The 18591-nt window shown below is 23.9% G+C and overlaps 1 protein-coding gene across 1 annotated transcript in view; it reads left to right on the top strand.

Moving 5' to 3' along the window:
* The window catches only part of LOC145254545 (periodic tryptophan protein 2 homolog), a 120537-nt gene extending 102755 nt beyond the window's left edge, over positions 1 to 17782 (top strand). Inside the window, exons 16-18 of the mRNA XM_080113072.1 lie at positions 2278 to 2496; positions 3496 to 3721; positions 17534 to 17782. Of these exons, the coding sequence (XP_079969198.1) occupies positions 2278 to 2496; positions 3496 to 3721; positions 17534 to 17741 (653 nt within the window). The 3' untranslated portion in view covers positions 17742 to 17782. The remainder of the gene's footprint in view (positions 1 to 2277; positions 2497 to 3495; positions 3722 to 17533) is intronic.
* Positions 17783 to 18591: the final 809 nt, after the last annotated feature.

Here is an 18591-nt window from a genome sequence, read left to right as displayed (position 1 = left end):
TCAGCTAGAAACAATCAAAACTTGTAACTCTTCAGCGTTATTCGTTATCATCTGGGCTAAGTTTACACACATATAAAAAATTTCAAAATAACGTTAATGGTATAAATATGTATTTGTGCATGCAAAGAAGTAACCCGTTTAGTCAACTTACACCTGCCAAGTTCCAATTCTTAACAATTTTGACCTCTTTAGCAGCTATTTTTACTAGTTAAAAACCAAATCAAATTTGTTCAACAGGCCCAAATATCCTATATATATATGGAAAGAGCAAAGTTTATTTTAATGTGTCAATACTTTAAAATAATCTTGCTCATAATACTGTTGATATATAAGCTCAATAGGTATATTTATAATTATTAATCTTTATGATCAATATATATATATATATCTCCAGCTTCAAATCTATGGACCAAAAATTGAAAGTAGTTTGGTAGAGACCATTCCATATATAAATCAACAAGGCCACTAATATATATATATATATATGTAATTATAAAACTTTGGACTGTGTGCCCTTGCTTTAATTTTGTTTTCGACAATCTGGTAATTCCATCTTTTAAAAATTGGATGACAGCTGAATATACAGGGGGTTCCCAATAAAATGTATTCACTCTTTAAATGACAATACAACCAACCTTTATTATAAGAAATCAGTTCCATACATCAAAATACTGTGAACAAATATAGAAACCAACTAATTATCAAGTGTTCAAATTATTGGCCATTGTGGTCCATGGACAGCTGACAACGTTCACTGATTGAATCGAAAGCCTTTCTAATCGGTTCAATTGGTATGTTGGCACATCTTTCTGTGTTTAGCATGCCCTTCCACCCCAAAGAGAAAAATCCATGGGGAGGGGGTCAAATCCGGTTAGCATGGACAGTACTTAATACTTCCTCTTAATCCTACCTATCTGTTTCGTAGGTGACTATCAAGATATGCTCTTACGTCATGATGATAGTGGGGAAGTGCTCCATCCTGCTGGAAGTGCCATTCTTCATTCCTAAACTTCTCTTGGGAACGTGGCATAGCGTATTCATGTAGCAAGTTGGGATGATTTAAAGAGTGTATACATTTTATTGAGACACGCTGTGTGTGTGTGTGTATATATATATATACACACACAGGGTGACCCCTCAAAAAAACAAAAGCTAAATGGAGGCCATCTAGAACATATGCTGTAGAACAGAAAAAAGGCCAAAGACCCTAGTGTTTTGATGTGATGTTTTGAATATAATAAACTAGTTATGACCATAGTTTCATTTCATTTGGACAAAATACTAAGAAACGGGACCTAATTAGAGTTGGGGCCCGTTTTTTTTTGTTTTTTTTTTGGTCACCCTGTATATATGATTAGGGTGGATAGTTGTATGTTTTGGTTTCGATTTGATCTTGCTACCATATAAGTTCAATATGACAATTCATAGAGAATAGTCTCTAATAATAAATACATAATCTACATGAATTAAAATATATTTAAGCATACTTTATGACCGGGCAATGCTGGGTGGCCCACTAGTATGTGTATTATATATATATATGTGTGTGTAAGATTTTTTAAATTATATTTATTTTCATGTTAAACTATAATATTGTAAGCTTAGAGATGGATTATTTAGCGGTTAAAGTTGATTACACCGACTTAAGTATTAAAATACGAGATGTATGATAAAGATAAATAGGGTGTGAATTGTCCAAATACAATACAGCAAATTTAGAGATGATGCATCAGGTAGATGTAAACATAATGCAAGCATAAAGACAGATAGTGAAGTTAAGATTATACAAATTCATTCATTTTTTAAATTGGACTTGCTCCAGATAAGGCATGAAGCTACTTGATGTCAGGAGCTTAAAAAAAAAAATACTAAGTTAAGAGTGGGGAAAAAGACCTGGAAGTGTTAGATGGATAGCCAGAAAACAGCAGTTTTTTCTCCTTTCTCAGAAACATTGCTCATGAAATGTGAAGACTAAAGAACAAATCAGGGAAACGAGTTATAATGTTGGCGAAAATAAACCTATGGTCCACTTTCTACTCCTGTAGAAAAAAATGATGCAACAGTATATGGAGTCATATAAAGGTTGTGTAAACAAACAGCATAAGATGGGTGTGGTGGCAATAGGGGTTTCAGATATGTGTTTCAGTATAAAACTGAGACATTAGATATGAGAATTAAAAACAAAAAGTCTTTAGATATTGCTTGAATAAAGTGCTTTTACTGTCGGATGGCAAAGGGTGGAATCATAAACTGCATCACTTTGCTATTTCTTTCCAGGTCGTTCCTGGGCAGCTGCTAGTACAGAGGGCGTCCTCGTATATTCTCTTGACCACAAGCTGCACTTTGATCCATTTGAGTTGCAAGTGGACATCACCCCTGAATCGGTACGCAAGAATTTACTCAAGGGAGATTATTCTTCTGCTCTTATGCTGAGCTTTCGACTAAATGAACAGTCGTTAATTGAAGAAGTTATTGAAAAAATCCCTTATGAACAGAGTAAGTACAATGATAGCAATATAAAACTTTTTTGCATTATTTGTTTTTTTTTTTTTTACGTTTTTTTCATTTCTTATTATCCCTTTTATTTTATGTATTCTAAAAAATGATTATATATATATATGGTAAACTGATTGCAGTATTTCTTGTAATTCTAGCCTCTTATGTTAATTCAGAGTAATCTCCCTTTTTTGTTTTCATTTTGAAACAATAAAATTCATGAAACAATCTTATTTAAATATAGATGGTGGGATTATTTGATTGGTATTTACCTGCATCTCCAACTTGACACCAAATCAGGCTTATTGTGCTAGAAGTTATTTTCTTCATACATAAAATCAGGTGGTTCAAAATCAAACACATTTAATTGCATTCTGTTTCCTATAACTTTGTCTTGTGCTTCATTGATTAAATTCTTCAAGATCTTAATTTCTGTAATTGTTTTTCTGTTTCTGAACTTTTAATGTGAAGATTAATAATTTGTATTATTTACATTACTGTTCTTATTGTGTTATTCTTGCAACGTTTCGACCGATGTAACCTCCAACCATCTTCAGGTGTGCCTTATCCAGCTCTTGAATCATAGAATTTCGAAAGAACCCTTTATTTAATCCATGAAGGAAATATGTTCTTGTTCCATCAGCCACGATTGGGTTGATTGTTTAACAATAATTCAAATAATGTTTTTCTATTTTTTAAATCCTTTCTTTTTCTTGTAATCATACTTTTTTCTCTTTTGTTAACTTGGTTTCGTCTTGTGATGTAGTGCATTCATTTAACTAATTTCTTAGCAAGTAGATATTGTGTTAAGTTTCCAGTTGCTGAACTTCCAGTAAAAAAAAACTATGGAGATAAATGTCCCTTTCTGTAGAGTTTATGAAAATCTCTAAAGTCTACATAATGTAACTCTTTCTTAATGCTTTTTATTAATGATAGCCTGTAAGTTAGACGATTAAATGTTTTAAAAAAATATTTCTCTTTGAATCTTTTTTTTTTCAGTTGAGTTCCTTGCCCAAAATCTTCCAGACACTTACGTCGATTATCTGATGGCTTTCCTGCCGAACCAAATTGAAAGTTCTGCCCACGTTCAGTTTTATTTGACGTGGCTTGAAAAGTTACTCATGTCACATACGCCTTCCCTAAAACAAAGATCTGGTTCCATTATGACTACATTACGTTCCTTGCAGAAAGCTACAAAAATAAAAAATGATGACATTAGTAAATTGTAAGTATCTCGTTAACTATTTTCCATTTTAAACAATTTCATTAACAATGTGCTTTGTTTTTGTTTGATTGAATTTTATTCAATTCACAAAAAGTGAAGCATAAAGTTGAACTATTTTTAAATAATGTAAATGTCATCAATATTGAATTATTTTTTTTGTATTTTAATAAATGAGAGGTCAATTATATTAGTGATGGGACAATTACACTATCCCCCCCCCCATTCTGATTTTTTTTTTTTATGAGAGAGGGGATTATCACAAAACTCTGTGATATGGGCATATAATTTCACACATGTAAAAAGACACCTTTGGGTGTGACCTATAGATCTTAGTTTTACTGGTAGTTTTAAATCAATGGATATTTATCATTTCATTTTGATATGAACTGTGAAAAATCAAGTTCTAAACAAAAAACAAAACAAAAAGAATTGTTCTGAGCCTTGCAAATAGGCATAAACTTTTCTGATTCCGATACCCCAAAAAGTTCTGAATTTTTTTTAAGGTTCTCAATTACGACTAATTGTCTCAACACATAGAGATATATATAGTCATCCACATACAGTACTGTTTTGCTGTATCATAGCACATCAGTGCAACTATGCAGGCAACTACCTCAAGCCAGGAGCCTATATATATATATAATGGTTTGAAACCAGAGCACAACAACAACAACAATGGATAGCTAATTATATACCTAACCCTTAAAATTTAGATGACAAGGTGAAAGTATGTGAATTACAACCATCCTCTTAGAATACGGCAGATGTATAATCAGCTCAATAGAAGAGGAGTTAGATATTCCAGAGCTAGAAACAAGTAAATAGATGAGCAAAATGAATTAACACAAGATCATTACAAATGATATTCCAAGAATTCAATATAAAAATTTGAATACTTGAAACATATGTAAATGATTCTGCATTAATTTAATTTACCTCCTATTCTCTCTCTCTCTCTCATATATATACGATCCAACAGGATGAGTCCATGGCTGAAGACGACACACATTAGAGAAAGCTGTAGAGGCGTAAGTGGAGTAAGAAAAGTAGAGACCAGGAGAGGGCATAGATGCCTGCAACAGAGCAACGATCTAGGATAGGCTTGCACACAGTATACGTTGCAATTTGCTGATTGATTAATCTTGAGGAATAGGGCTCCATTGTCTCCCAGGACAGATGAATTTCAATATAAAAACTCAATTTCATTATTGGAACCCAGTTTAATCATGACAGTGGAATTTACACATTGATTTCTTTCAGGTGGAGCTTTATAATAAGCTCATGAAACCTGTGACTTTGTATTTCTTGAGAAAATGAAAAAAAAACTAAGAATCGCAACACCCAGAACTAAATTAACTACAAAGGACCAGAACGCATCTTTTTGTCAAAAATACTAAGCTTTTATTCATAAAATTTAAGAAAAAATAAGTTTTTTGGCTTTGTTTATAAAATGTTGAATTGCTATCTATAAAACTCTTGACTTTTTTTTATAGAATGCTAATTTTTTATCGACGCTCTAAAGCATATGCCTAAATAGAACTAACTTTTCTTTTATTATCACATATTGAATTCAAAAACTGTAATAAGTAATGATGAATTAATGAAATTGATTTTACAAATCAATATTCAAATTATGGTGAATATCTTGATTGCATGGACATGCTCGGTATATTATGAACTTAAACATGGATTTTTAGAGAAAATTAGACTTAACGTCACTGTTGGAGTAAACTTCCAAACTTGTGTGTGATTTGAGACTGATTTTGTATTGTTATAGTACAAAAAAATAGTTTTTAGAGTTTCATTTCTTGTAATTAAATGACATTCATTTCCAGTAAAATAAAACTTAAATTAGTAAACTTATATATACTAGCAGACTGCCCGGCATTACCTGGTAGTAAAATACGCTTAAATATTATATTTTGATTAATGCAGATTTTGTATTTATTACATTATATTCGACCCAATATATAGTAATGATTTAAAAAAAAAAAAAAAAAAAAAAATTTGTGCGCCACCACTTGAGAACCAAAACGTTTAGCTTATGATTTACTTTTTCCTTTGATGTTAATGACTGTACTATGGAGACATGTTTACTGCAAAGCTAAAAATACAAACCTGAACCAATAGCTATTCCGTTACGCATGGATATTTCAGATGTCACCATTTGACTTTCACCTGGCAAATTTATTTTTATTTTTTTAAATATTGACACTTTTGCACTGATGTTACCCGGTTAATACTCAAATAAAGTTTCGCATGGGTTCAAATACCTTGTATATTAAGTTTCATGCCCTAGACCAAAACCAAACAGGAGTTTGGTTGGCAAAACTTTTAAAACAAAAATATATACGCATGTGTTTATATATATATATATATATATATATATATATATATATATATAAAGCTGAACGTCTGTGTGTGTGTCTGGTCATGAATAGGCTCCTATATGGTTGACTATTATAGAAAACTGATCACATATAATGAGATGTATTGAGACACAGGAATAGGTATGTTTGATCTGGTATAATGATTCATTAAAATTGTGGGATCTGCGTATGCGCCCGGTCCACAAAGTATGGAAATAAAAAATTAAAAAATTAAAAAAACGTTTACAAGTGTTTTTGATATAGATGTACATAATAATACTTTGATAAGTATGTTTTAACTTAAATAGGGATGGTATAATAAAATTGTGGGGTCTGCGTTCGTGCCTGGCTTCCATAAAATGAAAATAGGCACAAACTTTAAAAACTTTTCATATCTATCTGCATCAGTATACTTTGATAATTATGTTTCAATTTGAAGAAATATTGTATAATAAAATTATGGGGTGTTCGTTTGCGCCTGACCTCCATAGAATGGAAATATGTCACAAAGTTTAACAAGGTTTTTTAATATAGATCCACAGAATATAAAAAAAGGCCTTATTTCTATTATTACCTTGAAAAATCCTTGAAAATCTGGAAAAGATCTTGAAAATCCCATTTATGTCCAATAAAAATTTGTGTTGAAAGATAAAAAAATAAAATCAAAATAAATTATTTTTTAAGTATTAATAAAAATACCATTAAAATATTTTATTAAATATTGGGAAGAAAATCAAGATACACTGTTCTGAAATTGCATTATATTATTGCGGAAACCAGAGTTATGTCCCTTTATCACGAAAGTAACTGACGTCTTCCATATTGGGTTGTTTTGTAATAGAGATGTAACTCTTGTATCCACAATAATCGAAATTCAACATTTAAGTGAAACGAACATAGTGTAGACTAATCAACAATGGGGAAAATAACATTTAATCCCGCTTAATTGGTCAAATATAAGTGGATCAGGGAATGTAAATGATTGTCGACAGGCATATTGTTGTGTATGTAAAGACATTTGTTTTGATCTAAATGAGTGAAAGTGCCCTGAAGCTGTAAATAGTTGACCAGTTTTGTTGCGCATTAGAGAACTGCATATAAAGAACTGTTAGACTTTTAAAACTACTTGAGATAAAGAAATACTTTTCATGGTAAGTTTCTTTTAGTTTATTAATTTTTAAAATTTGTTAGCTTTAGTACATTTAGTACATTAATTTTGAAAATTTGTTAGCTTTAGTACATTTAGTAAATTAATTTTTAAAATTTGTTAGCTTTAGTACATTTAATAAATTAATTTTTAAAATTTGTTAGCTTTAGTACATTTAGTAAATTAATTTTTAAAATTTGTTAGCTTTAGTACATTTAGTAAATTAATTTTTAAAATTTGTTAGCTTTAGTACATTTAATAAATAAATTTTTAAAATTTGTTAGCTTTAGTACATTTAGTAAATTAATTTTTAAAATTTGTTAGCTTTAGTACATTTAGTAAATAAATTTTTAAAATTTGTTAGCTTTAGTACATTTAGTAAATTAATTTTTAAAATTTGTTAGCTTTAGTACATTTAGTAAATATATTTTTAAAATTTGTTAGATTTAGTACATATAATAAATAAATTTTTAAAATTTGTTAGATTTAGTACATTTAATAAATAAATTTTTAAAATTTGTTAGCTTTAGTACATTTAGTAAATAAATTATTAAAATTTGTTAGCTTTAGTACATTTTGTAAATAAATTTTAAAAAATTTGTTAGCTTTAGTACATTTAATAAATAAATTTTTAAAATTTGTTAGCTTTAGTATATTTAATAAATAAATTTTTAAAATTTGTTAGCTTTAGTACATTTAATAAATAAATTTTTAAAATTTGTTAGCTTTAGTACATTTAGTAAATAAATTTTTAAAATTTGTTAGCTTTAGTACATTTAGTAAATTAATTTTGAAAATTTGTTAGCTTTAGTACATTTAATAAATAAATTTTTAAAATTTGTTAGCTTTAGTACATTTAGTAAATTAATTTTTAAAATTTGTTAGCTTTAGTACATTTAATAAATTAATTTTTAAAATTTGTTAGCTTTAGTACATTTAGTAAATTAATTTTTAAAATTTGTTAGTTTTAGTACATTTAGTAAATTAATTTTTAAAATTTGTTAGCTTTAGTACATTTAATAAATAAATTTTTAAATTTGTTAGATTTAGTACATTTAATAAATTAATTTTTAAAATTTGTTAGCTTTAGTACATTTAGTAAATTTTTAAAATTTGTTTGCTTTAGTACATTTAATAAATAAATTTTTAAAATTTGTTAGCTTTAGTACATTTAGTAAATAAATTTTTAAAATTTGTTAGCTTTAGTACATTTAGTAAATTAATTTTTAAAATTTGTTAGCTTTAGTACATTTAATAAATAAATTTTTAAAATTTGTTAGCTTTAGTACATTTAATAAATAAATTTTTAAAATTTGTTAGCTTTAGTACATTTAGTAAATTAATTTTTAAAATTTGTTAGCTTTAGTACATTTAATAAATTAATTTTTAAAATTTGTTAGCTTTAGTACATTTAGTAAATTAATTTTTAAAATTTGTTAGCTTTAGTACATTTTGTAAATAAATTTTAAAAAATTTGTTAGCTTTAGTACATTTTATAAATAAATTTTTAAAATTTGTTAGCTTTAGTACATTTAGTAAATAAATTTTTAAAATTTGTTAGCTTTAGTACATTTTGTAAATAAATTTTAAAAAATTTGTTAGCTTTAGTACATTTAATAAATAAATTTTTAAAATTTGTTAGCTTTAGTACATTTAGTAAATAAATTTTTAAAATTTGTTAGCTTTAGTACATTTAATAAATAAATTTTAAAAAATTTGTTAGCTTTAGTACATTTAATAAATAAATTTTTAAAATTTGTTAGCTTTAGTACATTTAGTAAATTAATTTTTAAAATTTGTTAGCTTTAGTACATTTAGTAAATTAATTTTAAAAATTTTTTTGCTTTAGTACATTTAATAAATTAATTTTTAAAATTTGTTAGCTTTAGTACATTTAGTAAATTAATTTTTAAAATTTGTTAGTTTTAGTACATTTAGTAAATTAATTTTTAAAATTTGTTAGCTTTAGTACATTTAATAAATAAATTTTTAAAATTTGTTAGATTTAGTACATTTAATAAATAAATTTTTAAAATTTGTTAGCTTTAGTACATTTAGTAAATAAATTTTTAAAATTTGTTAGATTTAGTACATTTAGTAAATAAATTTTTAAAATTTGTTAGCTTTAGTACATTTAGTAAATTAATTTTTAAAATTTGTTAGCTTTAGTACATTTAATAAATAAATTTTTAAAATTTGTTAGCTTTAGTACATATAGTAAATTAATTTTTAAAATTTGTTAGCTTTAGTACATTTAATAAATAAATTTTTAAAATTTGTTAGCTTTAGTACATTTAATAAATAAATTTTTAAAATTTGTTAGCTTTAGTACATTTAATAAATTAATTTTTAAAATTTGTTAGTTTTAGTCCATTTAATAAATTAATTTTTAAAATTTGTTAGTTTTAGTACATTTAATAAATAAATTTTTAAAATTTGTTAGCTTTAGTACATTTAGTAAATAAATTTTTAAAATTTGTTAGCTTTAGTACATTTAATAAATAAATTTTTAAAATTTGTTAGATTTAGTACATTTAATAAATAAATTTTTAAAATTTGTTAGCTTTAGTACATTTAGTAAATTAATTTTTAAAATTTGTTAGCTTTAGTACATTTAATAAATTAATTTTTAAAATTTGTTAGCTTTAGTACATTTAGTAAATAAATTTTTAAAATTTGTTAGCTTTAGTACATTTTGTAAATAAATTTTAAAAAATTTGTTAGCTTTAGTACATTTAATAAATAAATTTTTAAAATTTGTTAGCTTTAGTACATTTTGTAAATAAATTTTAAAAAATTTGTTAGCTTTAGTACATTTAATAAATAAATTTTTAAAATTTGTTAGCTTTAGTACATTTTGTAAATAAATTTTAAAAAATTTGTTAGCTTTAGTACATTTAGTAAATTAATTTTTAAAATTTGTTAGCTTTAGTACATTTAGTAAATAAATTTTTAAAATTTGTCAGCTTTAGTACATTTAATAAATAAATTTTTAAAATTTGTTAGCTTTAGTACATTTAGTAAATAAATTTTTAAAATTTGTTAGCTTTAGTACATTTAATAAATAAATTTTTAAAATTTGTTAGCTTTAGTACATTTAATAAATAAATTTTAAAAATTTGTTAGCTTTAGTACATTTAATAAATAAATTTTTAAAATTTGTTAGCTTTAGTACATTTAATAAATAAATTTTTAAAATTTGTTAGTTTTAGTACATTTAGTAAATAAATTTTTAAAATTTGTTAGCTTTAGTACATTTAATAAATAAATTTTTAAAATTTGTTAGCTTTAGTACATTTAATAAATAAATTTTTAAAATTTGTTAGCTTTAGTACATATAGTAAATTAATTTTTAAAATTTGTTAGCTTTAGTACATTTAGTAAATAAATTTTTAAAATTTGTTAGCTTTAGTACATTTAATAAATAAATTTTTAAAATTTGTTAGCTTTAGTACATTTAGTAAATAAATTTTTAAAATTTGTTAGCTTTAGTACATTTAGTAAATAAATTTTTAAAATTTGTTAGCTTTAGTACATTTAGTAAATAAATTTTGAAAATTTGTTAGCTTTAGTACATTTAGTAAATAAATTTTTAAAATTTGTTAGCTTTAGTACATTTAGTAAATTAATTTTGAAAATTTGTTAGCTTTAGTACATTTAATAAATTAATTTTTAAAATTTGTTAGCTTTAGTACATTTAATAAATAAATTTTTAAAATTTGTTAGCTTTAGTACATATAGTAAATTAATTTTTAAAATTTGTTAGCTTTAGTACATTTAGTAAATAAATTTTTAAAATTTGTTAGCTTTAGTACATTTAATAAATAAATTTTTAAAATTTGTTAGTTTTAGTACATTTAGTAAATAAATTTTTAAAATTTGTTAGCTTTAGTACATTTAATAAATAAATTTTTAAAATTTGTTAGCTTTAGTACATTTAATAAATAAATTTTTAAAATTTGTTAGCTTTAGTACATATAGTAAATTAATTTTTAAAATTTGTTAGCTTTAGTACATTTAGTAAATAAATTTTTAAAATTTGTTAGCTTTAGTACATTTAGTAAATAAATTTTTAAAATTTGTTAGCTTTAGTACATTTAATAAATTAATTTTTAAAATTTGTTAGCTTTAGTACATTTAGTAAATAAATTTTTAAAATTTGTTAGCTTTAGTACATTTAATAAATAAATTTTTAAAATTTGTTAGATTTAGTACATTTAATAAATAAATTTTTAAAATTTGTTAGCTTTAGTACATTTAATAAATAAATTTTTAAAATTTGTTAGCTTTAGTACATTTAATAAATAAATTTTTAAAATTTGTTAGCTTTAGTACATTTAGTAAATAAATTTTTAAAATTTGTTAGCTTTAGTACATTTAGTAAATAAATTTTTAAAATTTGTTAGCTTTAGTACATTTAGTAAATTAATTTTTAAAATTTGTTAGCTTTAGTACATTTAATAAATAAATTTTTAAAATTTGTTAGCTTTAGTACATATAGTAAATTAATTTTTAAAATTTGTTAGCTTTAGTACATTTAATAAATAAATTTTTAAAATTTGTTAGCTTTAGTACATTTAATAAATTAATTTTTAAAATTTGTTAGCTTTAGTACATTTAATAAATTAATTTTTAAAATTTGTTAGTTTTAGTCCATTTAATAAATTAATTTTTAAAATTTGTTAGTTTTAGTACATTTAATAAATAAATTTTTAAAATTTGTTAGCTTTAGTACATTTAGTAAATAAATTTTTAAAATTTGTTAGCTTTAGTACATTTAATAAATAAATTTTTAAAATTTGTTAGATTTAGTACATTTAATAAATAAATTTTTAAAATTTGTTAGCTTTAGTACATTTAGTAAATTAATTTTTAAAATTTGTTAGCTTTAGTACATTTAATAAATAAATTTTTAAAATTTGTTAGCTTTAGTACATTTAGTAAATAAATTTTTAAAATTTGTTAGCTTTAGTACATTTTGTAAATAAATTTTAAAAAATTTGTTAGCTTTAGTACATTTAATAAATAAATTTTTAAAATTTGTTAGCTTTAGTACATTTTGTAAATAAATTTTAAAAAATTTGTTAGCTTTAGTACATTTAATAAATAAATTTTTAAAATTTGTTAGCTTTAGTACATTTTGTAAATAAATTTTAAAAAATTTGTTAGCTTTAGTACATTTAGTAAATTAATTTTTAAAATTTGTTAGCTTTAGTACATTTAGTAAATAAATTTTTAAAATTTGTCAGCTTTAGTACATTTAATAAATAAATTTTTAAAATTTGTTAGCTTTAGTACATTTAGTAAATAAATTTTTAAAATTTGTTAGCTTTAGTACATTTAATAAATAAATTTTTAAAATTTGTTAGCTTTAGTACATATAGTAAATTAATTTTTAAAATTTGTTAGCTTTAGTACATTTAGTAAATAAATTTTTAAAATTTGTTAGCTTTAGTACATTTAATAAATAAATTTTTAAAATTTGTTAGTTTTAGTACATTTAGTAAATAAATTTTTAAAATTTGTTAGCTTTAGTACATTTAATAAATAAATTTTTAAAATTTGTTAGCTTTAGTACATTTAGTAAATAAATTTTTAAAATTTGTTAGCTTTAGTACATTTAGTAAATAAATTTTTAAAATTTTTTAGCTTTAGTACATTTAATAAATAAATTTTTAAAATTTAGCTTTAGTACATTTAGTAAATTAATTTTTAAAATTTGTTAGCTTTAGTACATTTAGTAAATAAATTTTAAAAATTTGTTAGCTTTAGTACATTTAATAAATAAATTTTTAAAATTTGTTAGCTTTAGTACATATAGTAAATTAATTTTTAAAATTTGTTAGCTTTAGTACATTTAGTAAATAAATTTTTAAAATTTGTTAGCTTTAGTACATTTAATAAATAAATTTTTAAAATTTGTTAGCTTTAGTACATATAGCAAATAAATTTTTAAAATTTGTTAGCTTTAGTACATTTAGTAAATAAATTTTTAAAATTTGTTAGTTTTAGTACATTTAGTAAATAAATTTTTAACATTTGTTAGCTTTAGTACATTTAGTAAATTAATTTTTAAAATTTGTTAGATTTAGTACATTTAATAAATTAATTTTTAAAATTTGTTAGATTTAGTACATTTAATAAATTAATTTTTAAAATTTGTTAGCTTTAGTACATTTAGTAAATAAATTTTTAAAATTTGTTAGCTTTAGTACATTTAGTAAATAAATTTTAAAAAATTTGTTAGCTTTAGTACATTTAATAAATAAATTTTTAAAATTTGTTAGCTTTAGTACATTTTGTAAATAAATTTTAAAAAATTTGTTAGCTTTAGTACATTTAATAAATTTTTAAAATTTGTTAGCTTTAGTACATTTAGTAAATAAATTTTTAAAATTTGTTAGCTTTAGTACATTTAATAAATAAATTTTTAAAATTTGTTAGCTTTAGTACATTTAGTAAATAAATTTTTAAAATTTGTTAGCTTTAGTACATTTAGTAAATAAATTTTTAAAATTTTTTAGCTTTAGTACATTTAATAAATAAATTTTTAAAATTTAGCTTTAGTACATTTAGTAAATTAATTTTTAAAATTTGTTAGCTTTAGTACATTTAGTAAATAAATTTTTAAAATTTGTTAGCTTTAGTACATTTAATAAATAAATTTTTAAAATTTGTTAGCTTTAGTACATTTAGTAAATTAATTTTTAAAATTTGTTAGCTTTAGTACATTTAGTAAATTAATTTTGAAAATTTGTTAGCTTTAGTGCATTTAGTAAATTAATTTTTAAAATTTGTTAGCTTTAGTACATTTAGTAAATTAATTTTTAAAATTTGTTAGCTTTAGTACATTTAGTAAATTAATTTTTAAAATTTGTTAGCTTTAGTACATATAGCAAATTAATTTTTAAAATTTGTTAGCTTTAGTACATTTAGTAAATAAATTTTTAAAATTTGTTAGCTTTAGTACATTTAATAAATAAATTTTTAAAATTTGTTAGCTTTAGTACATTTAGTAAATAAATTTTTAAAATTTGTTAGTTTTAGTACATTTAGTAAATAAATTTTTAACATTTGTTAGCTTTAGTACATTTAGTAAATTAATTTTTAAAATTTGTTAGATTTAGTACATTTAATAAATTAATTTTTAAAATTTGTTAGATTTAGTACATTTAATAAATAAATTTTTAAAATTTGTTAGCTTTAGTACATTTAGTAAATAAATTTTTAAAATTTGTTAGCTTTAGTACATTTAGTAAATAAATTTTAAAAAATTTGTTAGCTTTAGTACATTTAATAAATAAATTTTTAAAATTTGTTAGCTTTAGTACATTTTGTAAATAAATTTTAAAAAATTTGTTAGCTTTAGTACATTTAATAAATTTTTAAAATTTGTTAGCTTTAGTACATTTAGTAAATAAATTTTTAAAATTTGTTAGCTTTAGTACATTTAATAAATAAATTTTTAAAATTTGTTAGCTTTAGTACATTTAGTAAATAAATTTTTAAAATTTGTTAGCTTTAGTACATTTAGTAAATAAATTTTAAAAATTTTTTAGCTTTAGTACATTTAATAAATAAATTTTTAAAATTTAGCTTTAGTACATTTAGTAAATTAATTTTTAAAATTTGTTAGCTTTAGTACATTTAGTAAATAAATTTTGAAAATTTGTTAGCTTTAGTACATTTAATAAATAAATTTTTAAAATTTGTTAGCTTTAGTACATTTAGTAAATTAATTTTTAAAATTTGTTAGCTTTAGTACATTTAGTAAATTAATTTTGAAAATTTGTTAGCTTTAGTGCATTTAGTAAATTAATTTTTAAAATTTGTTAGCTTTAGTACATTTAGTAAATTAATTTTTAAAATTTGTTAGCTTTAGTACATTTAGTAAATTAATTTTTAAAATTTGTTAGCTTTAGTACATTTAATAAATAAATTTTTAAAATTTGTTAGCTTTAGTACATTTAGTAAATTAATTTTTAAAATTTGTTAGCTTTAGTACATTTAGTAAATAAATTTTTAAAATTTGTTAGCTTTAGTACATTTAGTAAATTAATTTTTAAAATTTGTTAGCTTTAGTACATTTAGTAAATTAATTTTTAAAATTTGTTAGCTTTAGTACATTTAGTAAATTAATTTTTAAAATTTGTTAGCTTTAGTACATTTAGTAAATGGAGATGCTCAGTATATTATGAATCTGGACTTGTATTTTGTATAGAAAATAAGGTTTTATAATGTCAATTGGACAAATTTCCCAATTTTTTTTATTTTACTTTTGTTAGTTGAAAGAGATCAATGGTCTTCTTCCTGGGGCTAACACTTGATTCTATTATAGTTTAAATTTATATCCGAGAGCTCTTTTAAGAATAGACACTGTTCCCTTTATGGCTGCTAACTGTATTTTCTTATAGCTTGGTTTTCCAGGGATTGCTTCTAAGTATTTTTGAAGTTTCTTTTTTATTAGGCCAGTCGCTCCTGTCACAACTGGTATAATGTTTATTTCTTCCAGAGACCATGTTGTTTTTAGATCATTTTTTAGGTCCTGATATTTTATCTGTTCCTGTTCTCCTCTATTAAGGCCAAAGTCATTTGGAACTGTGACGTCGATAATGAGTGCAGTCCTTGCAGGCTTGTTCTATATTACTATATCTGGCTTGATGGCCTTGTTTTTTATGTACTTGCCTGTCTGTATGCCTTTGTCGTAGAACACTGTCACTTTTCCATTTGATGTTATCGGTGGTGGTTCATGTTCCCAGATGTTCGACAACCTATCTAGTTGCATCTCTCCACAGATCTTCCAATGTAAGTATCTACATACTTTGTTGTGGCGAGCAGTGTAATGACTTTCGGCTAGAAGGATCTTGCATCCAGACATTAGGCGGCTTGGGCTTTCAACAGCTGAGTGACAGAATCTGCATTGGTCTGTTTTTTGTAGACCAGCCATTTTCTTAAATCCATTTGTGAGTAAGCCTTGGTCTTGTGCAGCTATAATAATTAAGCGTTCATCAAATGGAAATTTGTCACTTTTAAGCCATTGTAGTGAGGCCTCCTTGTCAATGTAGCTCTGGTTCAGTTCTTCCATGAACCTGCCTGCTCTCTTATGTTGTTGCTATCCTTCTAGTCTTGTCTTCAGTTTCCTTTCCCAACTGTTTATGTAGCAGTGTGACTTGATACTTTACTTTAGTCCATGGTTCATCCAATCCTTGGTCGTGTCTTAAAACTTTCAACATTTTTATAAGTTTGAATTTGCATAAAAATATTCATGATTTTCAATACATTTCCGAAAATTGAAGAAGAAAAAAAAAAAACATTGAACGGTAATAAAATAACCTGTCTGTTTGATGAATATTGACGCATGGAGTGTTGGCATAAAATCTTTTCATTTATTTTTTTCTTGTTTTTCAAATTCTTGATTATTTCAACTTTAACAAAGTCTTTCAAATTTCAAATAATGAAGATAAAATATCAAACTCACTAATGCATTTATTTGTTTGTATTGTGCTGATCTACTTTTTTTTCATTTCTTCTATAATATCTTGAAGAATTTATCCAAACTACCTTTTCTTCGTTTCTAGGATGGGCGCTTGGAATTTTGAATGTTCTTAGTCATTAAAAAACAAAAAACAAAAAAAACTTCTGATCACTTACTGTTCCTTCTGGAACAAAGGATTTCATCTTTTACTCTCCTCACTCAATGCCACTTTTTACACCTTCAGTTTTCCTTACTTACCCTTATTCGTACCTTGCATCAACAAAATTTTCATGACAACGTTAGATTTTTGCAGTTCTTGCAAAGTGTTGACATCCTACATACAGCGCCTGGTATTCCCAAATGGTCACCCATTGATACTGACCAGGTCCAATGTTGCTTAAAATCAGTGATCAAACAAGAACTGGTGTGTCAACGTGATTATGCTGTATATATTCTATTCAAGTCATTTGGGCTAATTTCTAAGAATGCAAACTTTATAAAACCTGTTCAACACCAAGGTAATTCCAGGAGGAAGGTGGTCTCAGCTAGATTATATGAAAAACAGTAAATTTTACTGATTTGTGATTTATCTAAAAAAAAAAAAAAATAAATGGAAAATAAATAAATGAAGTTATGAAGATATTAAAAAAAAAAAAAAAAAAAAAAAACTCTACATGACCCTCTTTCGTGTGTCCATTTTTGATCATGCAACGCATCATTCTAACACGGAGTTCTTATACTCCTCCATATTTAATATTCTTTTTAATTTTAAAATTGAAATTTAATGACTCCTGTTTATTTTTTATTATTTTTTTTTTCAGATGTGAATATAACAAATATACGTTACAGTTTCTGCTGAATCAGTGCAAGTTGAAGAGAAAGCGAGAAGAGGATGGCGTGCAAGAAAATGATGGATCTGAAGATGAATGTCTAAAAGTGAATGGTGTGGATGATGATGAAGAAGAGATGGAAGAAAGTGATAGCGCCTTTGTAAGTCGATGGTCAGATGACGAAGACAGTTCTACATAAATATTAATTTATATTTTTGTAAAATAAAATTATAAACCAATGTTCTGTCTTTTGTTTTTTTTATTTTCGTTTCAGGTTTTGTTTCTTTTAATCATTTTTTTCTTCATCAGTTGAAATTTTATCTGGAAAAATGAATGTTAAACTGGATAAATATTTAAAAAAATGCAATCATTTGATATATATATTTTTTACTTCATTAATAATGTTAGTAGTCTTGTTTAATGGTAGCCTTGCTGAATTTTTATTATGTCTGCATTATATTGTATATCTTATAGGTGAAAATATTTGATCCTTTTCAAAAGATCGTATTTGAATGAGTCAGGTTATCTTCAGTGGTATTCTCACATTACGGCCTATATGACTTCATAATTACTTAAAATACATATTGTCAAACTCAACGAATCTTTACATAATTCTACCGATTATTGCTTAACACCATTATCTAGTGTACCACGTGTTGATGTACCTACTTAACTAAATTAGAGCTCTTCTTTGTTGTTTAGCATGTTTTTTCCGCATCAGATGTTGGTTGTACATTAGTCGTGTTGGTACAAAGTAAGTTTATCCATAAAATGTTATCATTCATGTTGGTCTCTGTCATTGCTTGAGGTGGTCTTTGGCTTATATCTATAAAAGTCTTTTTCTGGTGCAACCAGATCAGGTTGTCAGAAGATGACTCCCTGACGCAAATGCACCTATATTAACAACTTTGTTTTCCTTTAAATTATTTGCGCAACTAAGGCATGTTCTGCAAAACCCAAAATAAAAAACAGGCCCCTTGCCCTACCCCCTTTTTTTACACTCCCACTTCCTTACTGGCTTGCTAACTTAAAACATTCCAACTAATAAT

This window comes from Euprymna scolopes, chromosome 3, assembly GCF_053919585.1.
Source record: "Euprymna scolopes isolate OS-2025 chromosome 3, ASM5391958v1, whole genome shotgun sequence".
In the NCBI taxonomy this organism is placed as follows: domain Eukaryota; kingdom Metazoa; phylum Mollusca; class Cephalopoda; order Sepiida; family Sepiolidae; genus Euprymna; species Euprymna scolopes.
Note: the sequence above shows the minus strand (reverse complement) of the source record. Positions and strands in the feature narration are given on the sequence as shown.